We start from the raw sequence: 16,664 nt of genomic DNA on the forward strand, positions 1-16,664 counted from the left end.
TTGCATTAATGGTTGGCATTCCCTTTAGAATAGGAGGCCACCACGTAATTTGGTAAAAAATCAAGCAACTACCTTTACAATGCACCAACTATTTTTCGAAAATACATGGACAATTCATACTTCTTTTACAAGATGGATTTGGATGAAACGGATCAGCTAAAGTAATGCGTTTTGGGCTGATGCTAGGAGTAACGTAGTGGCAGCATTCAATAAGTTGGAGAAGTAGTTTACCTTTGATACTACTTGGAGCAAGTCCAATGGAGCTTTTATAGTCATTGTTCATCCCCCATTATAAAACTCAATGTTCTAAAGGGGATGGAAAATGGCAAAGTTCTATATGGGATCGTATATTTGGGATCAAGCTCGACCACGCTTAGTTATCCTCATCAAGCCACTTACTTGATGTCTAGCTTCCCAACTCTAGCTTCTCAACTGGTAGACGATTCCTTTCCTCCTAGATCAATGAAGAAGGGAGAAGTCAATTGATTCTTTCAAAGAACCAGAAGCGTTAATGTGGATGAGAAAGAAGTAAGGGTAACTTGGTATTGTTAATTAGCAAACAAAAACTAATGTGGATGAGGATGAGGAAAAAAATAAGAGTAATTTCACTGACTAATGTGGGAAAAAAAGAAGGTAAATTTCACCAGCTCAAGTGGCGGCCTACAGGTTTGCTACAATGACTCACTCATGTGAGGAGTTATTTGTCACTCCCAAGCAATTTCGAATCTTCTCTTACCCTTCTCAATCGCTCCCTCAACTAGTTATGGCATCGTCGATCCTGATGACGAAGAAGCTCGTCCAACTCACCTGGTCAAAATACATTGGTACTAGCAACAGAAAAATCACTGCCGAGTGCCATCACCAATCAAAAGTTGTTTTGATGCATAAATTGGGCATTCTCTCTAGAGGTAAGCTGAGGCGTTGAATATGATTGGTGCTAACAGTGAGACCGAAGGACGCAAGGTAGTCAACAACAATGGTTGATCATGGTGAGAATTGATCGTCAAAATAGATCAACGTTGCCAGAGCAGCTCAAGGACATCAGTTGATGCACGATGATCAAAGGAGATTGCAAGTGATAGTTAGGATTTTGAATAAAAATGGAAAAATGATATTTAAAAAAAAAAGAAAAAAAAGGAGGAGGTGGAATATGTAGCAAAAAATGACGAATATTGCATTAAGGGAGAGTGAATCATTTATTTACTAGTAATTTAGAAACCTCGAGGTTTCTTAAACTTCACCGGAAAAGCCTGCCTTCAAGTAAATTGAAAAAGATGGAAATTCTGAGTGATTCCCAGAGTCCTGAGCGAGGCTCCTCCACCTGCGGTGGTCTTGCTCCATATGCATTCCTATCATCAATCTCAGAGTACGCCTAGTTATTCCACATCACGGTAGACCAATCACAAATTTTTCTTATACTATCTTTCCTTTCTTTTCATTCAACAAACCATGGCTTTTCACTTGGTGCATCATCCCAGCACCCAGAATAGAGAGTTTCTACTCTCAATCTCTCAACAGATTACCTGTACCGAGAAACAGATATCTGGGTTCAGTAACTTCAATCTGCATTGGCTTACACGAAACGTTCAAGAAGCAGATTGCAACTAGCACAACTAACCACATAATGAAAACAACAAAGAGACACAAAGGAATTCCTGTGAAAAAAAAAAAAAAGCAAATAAAAATGAGATACAGATCACAATAAACTATAAACACTCTCCTATGTACTGGTCATTTTGACTCGAATTGTACCCGAATAGGGGTATTACAGTGACAAATATATGTTCAACGAACTTCTGTAACTGATGAATCTGCTCTTACATAGAAAATAGTTTACACAACCTAAATGCATAGCCCAAGGAACTCATCCAGGACTAAGAAGCCTCAGCGTACCTTCATCAGACCTCAACAATCCACAAATGCAAAGACCCTACTGGTGCAGCTTCGTCCAACAATGTCTTCCGACATATTTGTCAAATCAAGCCCCTTATCACAATTTCCATACAGAATTCTCATACGAAGCGATGTAGCTTTCTGTTGTATCTTCATTTATCAGGAAACCCCGTTATGATTCATAATATGGAAATGCCACTTTCACATCATTTTGGAGGAGTTTATTAATTCAAAACTCGGTTTGTCGGATTTTCTTCTACCAGAAACCATATCAAAAGAACAAATAGTTGTTCCTTCAGCTGCATCAACTCCTTTTCACACCATCTTTGCTATAGCTGGGGATATTAGCAGAAGGGCTGGGATCATATGTGCTGTAACCCATGTGAGGAGGGGATAAGCCAGGAAGGGTCTCAAGAGTAGACCTAGGGAAATGATACGAGCCAACTGTTAAAGTTTGAAGTTTCGTAGTAAGGTTGTCAGTTGGTCTCACTGGAGAAAAAGAACCATGGGGGAAGCTGGAGCCCGGCAGTCATGCAAGAGGAAAGTAACACTAAGTTTGAGAATGCACCAAGTGTGTGGTGGTGACAGTGCGTGCAAAGGGGAAGAGGTAAAGCAAAAGAAACTCACACCTGTTTGCTAGTTTTCCTCCTCTTGTTGTTTGTATATCCTGAGACTGTAGCAAAGGTTTAAGTTCGCCCTCTCGAATATTCTGCTTTATCCTATAAGAAAAACACAGTTGTTATGGTACTATTCACATAGGATTAAGGTTGTGTATGGATCTAGTATTTAAGACATGCTTTAAGGCTGTACTTGGGTGAAGAATTTAGGTAAGGAAAAGAAAGTAGAAAACTTGGAGGATTTAACAATTGCAAGCTGTTAGATCCTTTATATTCTCTAGTTCCTCTTCCTTTTCCTTACAAAATTCTTATTCCAAATACAGCCTAAATGAAAACAGGATGCATTCCTAGTGAAATTTTACCATCAAAATCATCCCATTAAACCCCTGAGTGCAAGGAAGCACATCCATCTGTGAGGTACTCAAGAATCGATGATCTAATAACTTGACTGCCGATGGCCTGTCTGCTGGATTTCTGCGAAAGCAACAACGCAAGAAATCCTTCCCTTCGGGTGACAATATTTCAGGTATGGGTGGGGTCTCTCTCAAAACTTTGAACATGGCTGCAGCCTGCATTAAAGGCATGCCCTTCTATTAAATGAATCTAAAAACACTTACTACCATTCACCAATTTGACTCCATTAGTAGCACAAATAATGGCAAAGTCCAATGGAGGAAACGGATTCATGTAGCCGACCCCAAGTGATTGGGACGTAAGGCTCGGTTTGGTTTGGTTTGGTTAGTAGCACAAACAGCTTGGAGTTACATGCACAGGCTAGAAACTGGATCTCAGACCAGCCAAACTTCTAAGTAACAGTAATGCACAACGTGGGACAGTAAAAGATTCGATCTTTGCTTCTTCAAAATATATTACTAGCCGTAAACAGACATGTCCACAAAGAAACATAAATGTCAATGACATGAAGTTGTTTACATGAAGCGAGTCAAGTGACTCACCTAGAAAACTGAGATAGGAGAGCAAAATCAAATGGAGACAAATAATCTGGACAAAGGCGGACAATACAAGCAATTAAGCACTCTAACGTCTAGATAGAATAAGTCCATTAACATACATGAAGCATTTTTTATCCAACCTCACCAAAGCAATGTGCAACAACTACAACCCCCCACCCCCCCACCCCCCCCCCCCCCCGCATTTAGGTCTGTCACGTGAACACTTTTTTGGGTCCTATCATCGTGCAGCTAGGGCTGTAAATGAACTGAGCTGTCCGCGAATTATTCGAGGCTCGGTTCGGTAAGGGCTTGCTCGAGTTTGATTCATATATTAAATGAGCCGAAACTGAACCTTAATTTTAGGCTTGTTGAATAAACAAGCCGAACTTGAGCTAAACAGTATTCGGCTCGATTAGACTTGCGAACTTGGGATCAAAATTAGTTTTGGGTATATCTGCAAATGTTACTTCCTTTAAGATGTATATGTAATCGTCATTTATGTTTTGGACTCACTCTTTGTCCCCAAGTATAGAACGAGATAAGCAAATAAGGGTTTCCTTTACAGAACCAGACTAATCGTCTCTCCTCTCCGCCTCCTCCCTAGCCTCAATAGTTTCCTCCAAACCTTTGTCGGCATCACTCCGCCTCCTTTTGTCACCGCCGTCGCCGTCTCTTCTCCGATCCGCCTCTTCTCAAGCCTTCTTCCATAGTTTCGTTGTGTCTAGCCCTCTTCTCCATGGCCTCAGCCACGATCCACCGCCTCTTCATCTTCTAAAATCTTTTGCGTTCATGTTCTTTAAGATCTCTTCATTTGAAGTGGGTGTTGTTTTTGTTTTTTTGCGATTTGAACAAAGAAGAGATTGGATGGTATCGTTCTTATCATTGAACGTTTAGTAAGTCTCATATTTTTGGAGTGTAACAAGATAAACAGAGAAAAACATCGTTAATGATTTTGTTTGGTTGCGATTTTTTTGTTGTTTATACCAAATTTGATTTGCTACATCATTTTTCTAAAAAATACTCAGAGCCTTAGTTTCGATCGATTCGGCTCATTTAAGTTTAACGAGCCGAGCCCGAGCTTCGGGAATTTTAGACGAGCCGAACTCGAGCCTAACCTTTATTCTGCCAAACTGAACCCAAGCCTGAGAGGGTTATTCGACTCGTTTACACCCCTACATGCAGCCTTTTTGGGGACTGTCATCGTGCGGTGTTGGTTTTGGTTTAATTTTTGTTGTAAAATTTGGGATGGAATGGATCTGCTCTAATATCATGTAGAAACTTTAAGTGGAGAGGTTCCGAATGTTATTAAGTGATCTCCCATTTCGTACCCAAGCAATGTGGGAAACCTACTCTAACAAGATAGAAAAGGATATCCTAGAGATAACAAATCTATATCATGCTTTAAACATTACACCAGGAAAGAAATCTTAGCAAAGACTGGATTTCTATCCAATAACTCGACAACAGAGCTGACCGTCCACACTACAATTATAGTAGTAATGCACAACGGGTAAATTTTATATGAAACATGTGAGAAACGTGTGTCAAGTTAACAAAAAGCCAACCAGAACAATTTTACCTATGTAGTCACCATTTTTGAAACCCCGTTGATTTCCTACAATCCAAGTAAAATACAGATGCTACAATAGTGTATCAAACAATGTTAAGTGCTTACCCCTTCATACTCACTCCAAGGAGGTTTCCCATTCAGCATTTCAATAATCGTACAACCCAAGCTCCAAATATCAACTGCTAGAGCAAGATCAGAACTAGCATCTTTCTGCATCACAGACTGTAAAAGCTGGAGGAAAGACAAGAGTTAAGTATGGAAAGACAGCAGGTGGGCCCTTCATTATAGAAACTGATGTTGGAGCAAGAAAATACCTCAGGAGCCATCCAGTAAGGACTACCTTTTAAGGAAAGGTTAGCTGCCGGACCAGCAAGCTGCATAATAAGAAAAATTGTAACCCCCAAATTCGAAAAACATTAGACCAAAGCAAACACAATAGGTGAATGCCCACAACTACAACAAGAAGATACCCACCATGAAAAATATAATAAAATGAGCAGCCATGTTTATCTCTGATCAGCTTGTTTGTACAAACTGCTAATGAGGTGATTAAACAATTTTAGAGGCTCACTCTGCCCGTAACTGTTAATAAGTGGCCGCAGTCCACTAAAGCTGTCAATGCTGGTCTGGTATAGATATTTCAACACAGGGGGAGTCATGGGTTCAAATCGTCTTTCCGGAAAGAGAACAATTACAATGACACCAATAATACGAAGGTGCACTGAAAGAGGTATCACTTACTAACAAGTGGACATTCCTTCATAACATTGATATTATGCAAATACGACCCATTCTTTTTAATTTCTGAATTGGAAAAACAATAAAAACTCCTCCAGGCATAGTAGGCAATCAAACAGTGAAGCATCATAAAGTATTCAGGAATAATTTAGTATGAGAGAAAGTGAAAAAAAAAAAAAAAAAAACTTTTCTAGGAAGTGACATGACTGCATTGCTGAGTGCCAATAATCTATTATGCCGACAATATGTGATTGCATTCTCTCACTTTCTTTCTCTATTTATTTCTATGAGGATGGGTCAGACTCGGATGAGGGCGAGTTTGCCAATGAAAATAAGTTTCCTGCTCCAGGCCTTTCTTTATCCATTCAATCAAACTCGGAAAGATCCCACCTGAAACTGCGTCCAGTAATATAAATTCTATGTTGTCAATATCGTTTATTAGGTATCAATTATCTCATCAAGGAATTTTGAGAAATTCCCAGAATTGCTGGATGGGGATTTACTATTCAATAGTTCGCTAGCATATATTTTGTAGTAGTTCATGGTGAAGCATTTGAGAAGATTCTAGAGTTTCGGATGTACAGACATAGCTGAACCTACTCTCCTACTTTTTACAATCGGGAGTTGCTTCGTGTTCCATAAAACAAGATATTAGAAAGTTTTGTAACTTACATGTTTAGCCATCCCAAAGTCCGCAAGCTTGACCACCCCAGATGCATCGACAAGTAAATTAGCACATTTGATGTCCCTATAAATAAAAACAGTCAGATTTGGCATGCCAGAAAGATGATATCAAACAATATCAAAACAACATGACACTAGTTCTCAAGATAGATGCAGTACAGATTACATTGGCATTACACAAAGTAGAATTCACCCAGAGTTGAAAACGTGAATAGCGCACACATGCTTGAATGGTACATTAATTAGGTGAGCAGGGGCGACAGCACAAGTGTTTGAGGGGGTTCCAGCGAACCCTCTGGACTAAAGAAATGTACCAAAACTTTGTAATTTTTTTGCATGTAATTTGATTATTTTTTTAATGTTTCAACACTAAAATATTCATACGTAGTCAAAGCAAATGGAAATTCACTTAAATTTGTGAGTAAGGAGATAATATAGTTCAATAAAACAAAATATATTAGGCCCAGTAAACTTTCACTCCCAAAAAATATTCTCACTTTACATAAAGCTTTGTATACAAAATATTTCTTTATGTTTTTGTCGCTGCTGATCAAAAATTCTGGAGCTGCCCCTATTGGTGAGTGAGGTTGCTTTAGCATTAGATTCATAAGCATTGCCAAAGGCGAGACTGTTACTAACCTGTGTATTGTTCTCGTGCTATGCAAGTAAGCCAAACCACAGAGAATATGCCGAGTAAAACTCCGCACAACAGATTCAGACATTACTCCACAATGATCGAGGATATATTTATTAATTGAACCAGGATGAACGTACTCCAGATATATGTATAACCGGTCTCCATCCTGTGTAGGCATTGAATTCTTATTAAGTGCCCAAGAGTATCAAAGCAGACAAATGCTGAGCTCAAACAAGATATTGCGTTGTCCAACAGGAAAATTACTTACTACTTCACTACCGTAATACTGCACTATGTTTGGATGCTGTAAATTGCTGAGAACTTTAATTTCCTGAACAAATAGGAATTCACATAAGAACAAACAGAAGAACAAAATTAACAGATAAATATGAAAAGCTGGTTCCCATGAAGAGTAACTTTGTAGTTGACATGAGCACGACATCACACATCTTATTTGGGATGTACATCGAGATCTACAGTCAGAACAGAAGGTGAAAATGCTAAAGGGAAGCAAACATGAGCTCCATTAAAGTGAACAACATATAGAAAATCCTTATATATAAAGCCATGAGACTAAGGAGAGATGGACATCAGAACGAGATCCAATTTGATGCCCTTATCGATAAGAAACCCTTTCTTTCGCATCGCTCAGGTGAAAACAGACAGTGTTACAGAGATTCAGGCGTTATGAGTTCGGTTCTGCAATTGATGTATGCTTGTAGTCATTGTAATATGATAGATGGACAAGATCTAATCTGTTACTGCTTTTCTGGTAAGTCCTGATCTACAATATTACTTAATGGGATGGAAACTCATCCAAACTAATTCACCTATCAAATTACTAATTATTGCAGCAGTGCCATTTCTCATTTTGATTGCCCAAAGAACTTGTCATTTAGTGGTATCTATCATACACAGAGATGTAGCTATGAGAAGACAAAGGAGCTCCAAAACTCATTATTGATAACTAGGATAATTGCAGAATATTAATAAATGCTTCTAAATACATTCACATATCTTGAGACAAATGTTTGACATGCCAGAGTATTAACCATAATATACAAAGATACAAAAATTTAATAACCAATGGAAATACAACCTGCTCCAGTTGCTTTATACACTCTGCAGATTTCGGATCATCGAAAAACAATTCGACTTCTTTCATTGCACATAAAGCTCCAGTTTCTCTGTTCAGTAAAAAGACATAAGTCTGAGTTTGGTCAAATGTTGGTTTTTTTGCATTTTTTTTCATATTTTTGTCTTTTCTGAAAAAAAATTCAACTGATAGTCGAAATTTTATTGTAATTCGGTTTGTATCAATGAGAAAATCTTGAAAAGGAAAAATAGAGACCAAAAGGCCAAAAAAACAAGTTCACTAAAAACTAAAAAATAAACCAAGACTAGAAAAAGGTCACCAAAAACGAAAATAAACTATAATGTTACTTTTCTCTTCTCTGAAGATCTTTCAAACTACTATTTTCTTACTTTATTGATACCTCCAGTCGAGGCGAATTGAATAGAATGTTATTTTGATAAAAAACTTACAAAAATCCATTACCTGTTGGAGGCAACGTAGACACTTCCAAAAGTACCACGCCCAATTAGCTTTCCTTTTTGCCACTGTGATTTTATCGGCATAACGATCGGAGAAACGGGCGATATCTTCGTAGGTGAAGTGGCTCCGGGAGGAAGTGGCAAGCGGTGGGCAGTCGGTGAGGTGGGCCCACCAGGACTTCTAGAGCACCGTTGAGGACTCACTCTGGGACTGTGCAGAGGAGAACTCTCGACGCTGAATGCAGATTTTCCCTCAGGGGACATCTGGTATGAAAACGCTGACCCTACATGGGTATCTAATGGGCGCATTTCTGGAGCAGACCAAGCTTGGAATACTTTAGGAGATTTAAAAACGGGCGATGTGAAAATATCCCTAGGAATTCTTTGAGGGCTCCTTGATGGACTTGAGAAAGGACTACTTGGAGCACTATTGGGTATGCTGAAAAGATAGGGGTCCCTATGTCTTTCAATACAATTCAGTTCTTGAGGAGCCTTCACTGATCGCCGAGTATTTGCATGTTCTTTGTGTCTTTGACACTCGTGGCAAGCATTGTTGCTAGAAAAATGCAGTCAAATCAGAATCTCAACAAACATCAAAGGTTGTATGTTTACATTTTCGGAATCAAGTTTCCAGAACATCTATTAGAGAACCATTTCTCCAAATAAAAACGCTCATTGTTTACATGTCGTATACATTTGAGCAGACAAGAGTTCTGAGAATTTAAGAAATTAAGACTGTTTCTTAAAATAAGGATGAATTCCTGAGAACTAGCTATGAAATCATTCAAACTACAAGCATTATAAAAAGAATTCTAGAAAACTGTTTCTAAAAACAACTGCAATCTAATAAAAAGGCGTTTCAAATAGCAAATTAATGGCAAAGAAAAAGCTAAATCTGCAGAGATAAGAATTTACATGGAAATAAATACCGGAGCCATACAAACGTTGGAAATCTTTTCAAGGTACCTATGACATTGCATTAAGATAAAAAGTAAATGCATAAGAATAACTTTTAACATTAGCTACCGTGTAATGTAATGTAAATATCTCTAACCAATCAAACTCTAGGGCTGTAAACAAGTTGTGTTGAGCCGAGCTGAGTAATTCAACTGGGTATTGTCTTACTACAAAAGAAGCCTAATTACTCTCATGCATATTCGTTAAAGAACTTCTAGTCTTCTACAATATGAATGTAGCGTGAATATAAATGTGAAGCCAATCATAAATTGCTTGATTACAAAATGTATGTCTAGGATTTGTGTGCTTCTTATTTTCCAAGCTGCATTCATATCTTAACATGTTCTCTCTTTTTTTTTTGATCCGCTATCTTAACATGTTCTACGCACTCACTTTATAGCATAAACTCTTATGATTACTATCCTTTAAATCCCTCTTAACCCAACTCAGAAACATCTTTGACACTGACCCATATCCACTTCAAAGGCTGCAACTTGTAAGTGGTGAGCCTCCCAATTGTATATTTACATCCAACCTTTTGTTATATTTATTCAATGATGCCAGACTTAACATTCACACACATATTCTATCGGTAATAATGAGCAAACAAGGTCAACTGTGATAACCCAAACAGAAATTAATTATTACAACAAATGCACACGAAATGTAAGTTCTACAAATGAAAATTTCAGGGGCGACAAAAATAAATGCGTAGAAATTAACTACCTCGCAGGGGTCGCACCGTCGTCTCCTCTTTCTCTGTCCCCATCCTCTTGGCCTGTATTAGGCCGCTGCTTCGGCGACGGAAGAGGTAGGTCTGCCGGGCTCCAGCTCGTCGAGGGAGACGCTGCGGCGGCGTCGCGGCGGAGCAATTCCTCCAGTACGGGAAGAGGCAGGGGTTGCGGCGGCACCACCGGTGACGGCCGAGACGGGGACGAGGAGAACGACGAGGAATGAGGCTGGCTGGTGCTGGCGCTGGGGGACCTCCAGAGAGTGTTGTGACGGTGGTCGTCGGGAGCGGTGTCGTCGGCGCTCCGGTAACGGAGCTTGGTGGAGCGGCCGCGGTGCTGCGAGCGGAAGGCGCGGCGGGGGAATAATTTTTTTAGGACATTATCGTCGGAATGTTGGTGGTGTTTGGAGGAGGAGGTGGAGGAGGGAGAAGAGAAGGGGGATTGCCACCAATGCATTAGAATTTTTCTTTTTTTAATTTAGGTATCCGGATCCACTTACGCACACGACTAATGCATTAGAATTTGGCGACGTCGCGACGATGAATGATGCATATAACAAAGATAATTTTCTCTCATTTGTGGCGACGATCCTGGTGGAAAACCCTAGGAGGGTTTCAGGCATTTGTGATTTAGAGCAGAATCTAATGGAAATGGAGGAGGAGGAAGGATGGATTGAGTTCTCGTTGGGTTTCTCTCTCCAAAAATGCCTCTCTCTTTCTCTCTCACAATACAACCCTCTCTCTCAATGTATATACTTATATATATGTTCTCTCTCTCTGTCTCTGGATTTCTTTGGGTTTTTTTTATCCGTTCTCTCTCTGTGGATTTCGCTACCTGTATTAACGAGGCTAACGATAAAAACGTATTTTTTCCACAAGGCTGTCACAAGGTCAAAAAAGAACCCTACTATGGAAACAGACCAAAGCCACCTATGGGAGGCAGAGACAGGCACGCGAGGTGCATGTCAAATTTTATACGGATGATTTAAATTATTCAATAATTTTTAAATAAAAAATCGGGGGTGGGGGGTCATCAAAACTCCTCTTATCTGAATTCCGAAGACAATGATGGCTTACTAAGAAAAACTCTCGCCTCATAATAAACTTTTCCGTTCAATAGCAAAACTTCATACAACCATGTAGCTCCAAATTCTTGCCAGGTCCTTCAGGCCTTTCAAACCTATCGAAGGACCTTGAGCTACCAAAAGGAAAGCGACAGGTACTCCATTGCAGCACAACCAGACAAAACCTTGGTGTCATTGGACACAACTTCCAAACAACCGATCTCATTTGCCTTGCATGCCTGATCCACTGGAATAGTAGACCGTGAAGATTCTCCAAAATGAAAATTAGTAAAAACAAAGGAACCCCCACAAGATTGGTTAGGAAACTCCCTAACCTTGGAATCCATATACTCCGAGTCGGAATGGTCCCGATTGCCACGGGCTTCTTCCCACGGCTCATACTCAGAATCAAAAAATTAAACGGGAAGGCAAAACCTAATCAGATTCAAAATTCTCCGGACACATATCATCAAAAACATACCCCGTTCAAAATTCATGTCTAGAGACCTAGCAATACCCTTACCCTTGGCCGCTTTAGACAGACAATGAAAACCACGAGAAGATCCCGCAAAAAAGCCTTTTCTAAATCGCTCAATCGAAATTTTTTGGCCATCGTAGACAACATAAATCAAACAAGAGGACGGCCCAAATCAAACCGTTCACCTGCATATTTCGGATGCAGAATAGCCAAAACTCGGGACTAAAACTTTACAAACGAAGGGTCCCCTAAGCAATAATCATAAATGTAAGAGTGTTAGTTTTTTATTGCTGGGTAATTTATCATTGAAAGTCAGAGTTCTCGGAATGTGCAAGGCTTCAGTGAAGATTGAAGTCTACTGTCGATGCGATTGGTACTCAATTTTTGTGCACTTATTTTGTGGAGACCATTATGTTTTGCATAAAGTCCAAAGGTACAGATTTTATATCTGTACCAGTGTGTACAAAAAAAATTTTGGGCCCATTTTAAATTTTAAAAAATGATCAGAGTCGCTTGTTTTGTTTAAAATATTTTGCTTATGGTCCTTGTGAAAAATAAGCTCAATCCGGTTTCAGTAAAAGTATTTACTAAACATCCAAACTTTGCTTTAGAATTCAGGTTTGAATTATGAGACAAAGTTGAACGTTTTGTAGACGCCTTAACCGATACCGGATTGAGCTTATTTTTCGTAGGAGCCGAAAACAAAATATTTTAAACAAAATGAGTGATTACGATCATTTTTTTGAGACTCAAAACGAGACCAAAAGGGGGTTTGTACACAGATATAATATCTGTACCAGTAGCACCTATGTATATTTTGGGTTCCTTGGGATTTTTGTTTCTGGTTCAAGTTTTCCTTAAACGGCCAGCTAGCTAGCTAGCTCACATCACACAGATTTTGGAGATATAGAGTTTTTACCCTTTTACGCACTTTCGAACATAACAGTTTTCGAGACAACAAATAGAACTCCAAGAACATTTGGCTGCAATTGATTTTTGAGGCTCTTATTGAAATGCCAATGGATGGTATCTTAAAAAATTGGCTTATATTTTTTGGCGTTATATGCTACTGCTGCAGCTAGCTGTGGTGGTTGTTTTATGGTACTATTATTATTGATGGTCCTATTCCTCTCTGCTGCAAAATGCTGCTACTGCTGTGTATGGGAGCTGTAGATATGGGGTTCCATTTTGGTCGATTTACTGTACGTGTTATTAGGGTACAAGTAAAGATGGGCCAATTTTCTACAGATGACATAGATTTTCTACCCAATTTTCTATTTCCTTGGCTGTGGAGGTGGCGGTGCTGTTCTTGTTTTGTTTTGTGTGTTTTTGTTGTCGGTGTTCGGTGGAGGTTTTGGTGGTTGTGGTTTGGGTTGGACGCAAGGTGTGGTGGATGCGGCGGCACGGCAGCAATAGAGACATCTTCGGTGGCTGCAGGAGGCGGGAAGTTGGGATGCGAGGTGTGTTGTGGCTGGCAAATTTCGGAGCAATTTTGGGACTAGCAATATACAACGCGTGTACGACGATCCTCGCGGCGGAGCTTCAAATTATAGATATTGCATAGGGTTTGGGTGTCTTTGGGCTTTATTGTTGGTCTAACCCCTTTATTTGGACTTTTAGACATTTTCTGGCATTTGTGTTGCGTCTCATTTGGTCTTTAGTGTCTTACATGGGCTTTGTGGCCTTTTAGGTGTTCGGTTTTGGCCCTTGGGCTTTTCTCCTTTGTTGACACCTTACCAATCAATGATTTGATTCTGGATGTACGTACGCTTGTTGCCTTTCTCTTTGCTTCGTTTAGTCTTTGTAAAACTTTCAAATATTAATAAAAAAAACCTTTGCTGTTTGGAAAAAGAAGAAGAAGAAGCAGCTCTCCTTGCATACCTTTGTTATATTTCCTGATAAGCTAATTTACTCAAATCAAAAAATTCGGAGAATGAAACATCACTTGCCATGTGAAGGCAAAAAGACTAGCATTGAGTTTCAAAACATTTTGCTTACAGTTGTCCAATTGGAAGGTGGTCTTGGTTTTTGAACTATATATATATATATATATATATATATATATATATATGAACCGAACCGAATCGAACCGATACTTTATCTTATTCATGCATGCAATGCGTTACACATGTACAGTTTCTTCCACTGAAAAGTCAATGTCGGCATATGATATGTCTACCCGTTCCAGAAAATCATTTGCCATATATACGTCCGCACATACTTATTTTCAAATAAGTATTTATTTGTAATTTTCAAGCTCAAAAATAATGGACTTACTGAAATATTAAAATATGTAATATCGATCTTATTTGAATTTTAAACGATGCAAAAAAAAAAAAAATTTGTAACCTCATTTTTTTAAGCTTGAAAATTGCAAATAAATACTTATTTTTTAAGAAAGTTTGTAGAACAGACATTGCAATTTCACATACTTTTGTATACACTTTCACAAACATTTTTTTTATACACTTTTCATTATTTTTAATACACTTTTTAAACATTAATGATTTTATCATTTTCGATATACTCTTGCTATAACAGCTGCATGTTGGACTCTCTAAAATTGTGTGGTACTGCATATTCCTAATGGAAATGCTCTCACCAGGAGAGAGAGAGAGAGAGAGAGAGAGAGAGAGAGAGAGAAACAGATAGTCATAGGATCAGGTAGGGTACTGGAATGGTGACATGCAGTATCAGAATATTCAATGTGTTTGTATCAAATCCATGCACGCCATGGTCCTTCCCCCACCGGGCCACCACCCCCGGCCCCATGCCCAGCCCAAATTATCAAAAGTCAAAATACCAGAAAAGGATCGAGAAAAAAAGTAAGCAAAGGCACTATAGTTACAACATGACTGACGCTAGTATGAAGACAAAAGTGGTTCATACATACATAAACATGTACTTGTTCTACATGGCCCTATAGGATCTGCAGTACTACAGCTAATCGGGGTCCGATATCTTTTGTCCCGAAAACTCATGTACCTCTGTGCTGAGAGATTTTTTGATCGTTGGATTGTGTGATTTATAGCTGTCACTATAGGTGAAAAACTGTCACTAAAAATTTTGATACTCCAAAACTTGTCTTTTAGTGTAAAAATTATACATAGTAATGTACACTAACAGACAAATTTTGAAATGTCATCAAAAAAAATTAGAGTGTCAAAATTATTTTCCAAAATTTTTAGCAACACATTTTAAGCGACAACTTTTTTGTCACTGTCGATCTTTTCTTTTTCTTTTTCTTTTTTTTGTAGTGCCTCCAGCTAATCATCTCACGTGAATCAAAGTGTCCTCGAGACCACTGTTACTAAGGCCGGTTAGCATATTTACTTTTAACCTGCCTGTTTCCGGACCAGGAAAGGATTTGAAATAGAAGATAGACAATGCCGAACATAACTATTTTTTGGAAAAATGACGGCCCATAATTTGTTTAGATAATTAATATCTGTTAATGACATTTTCAGCATTAACAAATATTTTCATCATGTTCTTGGCGGGTATTAATTATTAATACACGTCATTGGCAGTCATTTTCCCCTACTTTTTTTAATGGAACGTGTAGATTAAGGCCCAATTTGGCTTCTAAATTAAACAGTATCTTCTTCTTTTTTGTCTTTATTCATTTTTTTTTCGTATTTGATAATTTGCGTCAAATTTTTGTGACTTATTGATTTATCTCGTCGAGAAGAATCGAAAAAGTAAAAAATTATTATCGGAACTCATAATTTTTTTCAAAAAGAAAAAAATAAGTAAAAAATACTCTTATTGACTAATTTTTGTCTTTATTCAAAAAATTATAAGTTTTGATTAAATTTTTTTACTTTTCCGATTCTTCTTGTCGAAACAAAACAATAAGTCACAAAAGTTTGACGCAAAACAAAAAATGCAAAAAAAAATTGAATAAAGACAAAAAAAAATCCCTTAACTTTTTAATTCAAATCCACCCTAAATGATGGCACCACTTAATAAAACTGAGCAGTTGAGTAGCTTCACCCTACGAATTTAGAAAAAATACTTACCGATATCCGTTGAAACTAATTTTTTATAGAGGCTCATAAAAGATTATGTTAAAATTTATGAATATTTTTCTGTATTTTTATGAGACCCATAGTAGGTCTTACACGCGTGCAATATAAATGTCCGGTAAAAATGTGCGGTAAGAGTAGACTTCATGCCAAACGAATACGGCGCCGGAGCGTTGGATAGGCGTTAGAGGACAAAAAAGAGGAGAGAGAGAGAGAGAAACGACCAATAAAGAGACAGTGTGGCACATGAGGAATGAGACCGAGCACTGTGTGCATGTGATTACAGTGTGCTGGTGAGCAATTTTACTTGCACAGTCCCGTCCAGTGTGGGTGTGGTCCAGTCCCGTCCAGTCTCAGCTAATTGTGGGCCCTTTTTGGGTCCAAAATAATGATCGGAACCGTTTACTTTTTAGATATTATCAAAAAGATTGGTCATGTCAAAAATCATATTGATCGGATATCTTTTGATATCAATTTGGAATGAATTAAGTTTCAAAAAAATGTGTTAAGCGGTTGCAATTCAGTGTTGCTCATCTTTTTTTTTACAAGATATTTTTTGTAACCCAGAATTTTTTTTACAAGATTAATGCATTAATTTCAAATTGATATCAAACGATATCCGATTAAAGTGATTTTAGGTGTAACCAATATTCTTGATAACTTCTATAAGTGAACGGTTTCGATCATTATTTTGGATCCAAAAAAGGCCCACAATTGGCCGAGACCGGACAGGACCCAATCACACTGGTCACTGGACGGGA

At 38.4% G+C, this 16,664-nt stretch overlaps 1 protein-coding gene across 5 annotated transcripts; it reads right to left on the reverse strand.

Moving 5' to 3' along the window:
* Positions 1-1,289: 1,289 nt before the first annotated feature.
* LOC131336595 (mitogen-activated protein kinase kinase kinase 5) lies at positions 1,290-11,191 on the reverse strand. Of its 5 annotated transcripts, XM_058372490.1 has the most exons (12): positions 10,330-11,187; positions 8,651-9,202; positions 8,192-8,279; positions 7,361-7,423; positions 7,095-7,258; positions 6,444-6,519; positions 5,348-5,407; positions 5,139-5,264; positions 2,873-3,079; positions 2,523-2,612; positions 1,894-2,408; positions 1,291-1,523 (listed from the first exon to the last, which is right to left on the reverse strand). In XM_058372490.1, the coding sequence occupies exons 1-10, from the start codon at positions 10,788-10,790 to the stop codon at positions 2,580-2,582; spliced, it is 1,830 nt and encodes a 609-aa protein (XP_058228473.1). In that variant the 5' UTR covers positions 10,791-11,187; the 3' UTR covers positions 1,291-1,523; positions 1,894-2,408; positions 2,523-2,579. The 5 variants fall into 5 exon arrangements, with proteins under 5 accessions (XP_058228475.1, XP_058228473.1, XP_058228474.1 ...); XM_058372491.1 differs by lacking the exon at positions 1,894-2,408; XM_058372489.1 differs by lacking the exon at positions 1,291-1,523 and having other exon boundaries at positions 1,549-2,315.
* Positions 11,192-16,664: the final 5,473 nt, after the last annotated feature.

This window comes from Rhododendron vialii, chromosome 8a, assembly GCF_030253575.1.
Source record: "Rhododendron vialii isolate Sample 1 chromosome 8a, ASM3025357v1".
In the NCBI taxonomy this organism is placed as follows: domain Eukaryota; kingdom Viridiplantae; phylum Streptophyta; class Magnoliopsida; order Ericales; family Ericaceae; genus Rhododendron; species Rhododendron vialii.

Bases quoted from the DNA above. Each gene is read 5' to 3' on its own strand.
- LOC131336595 (XM_058372491.1), bottom strand. From the start codon at position 10,790: ATGCATTGGTGGCAATCCCCCTTCTCTTCTCCCTCCTCCACCTCCTCC. The intron at 7,424-8,191 runs GTTGTATTTCCA...CTATTTGTTCAG, and splicing joins GTATAAAGCAACTGGAGCAG to GAAATTAAAGTTCTCAGCAA. The intron at 2,613-2,872 runs GTAAAATTTCAC...TTTTTCTTATAG, and splicing joins TTAATGGGATGATTTTGATG to GATAAAGCAGAATATTCGAG.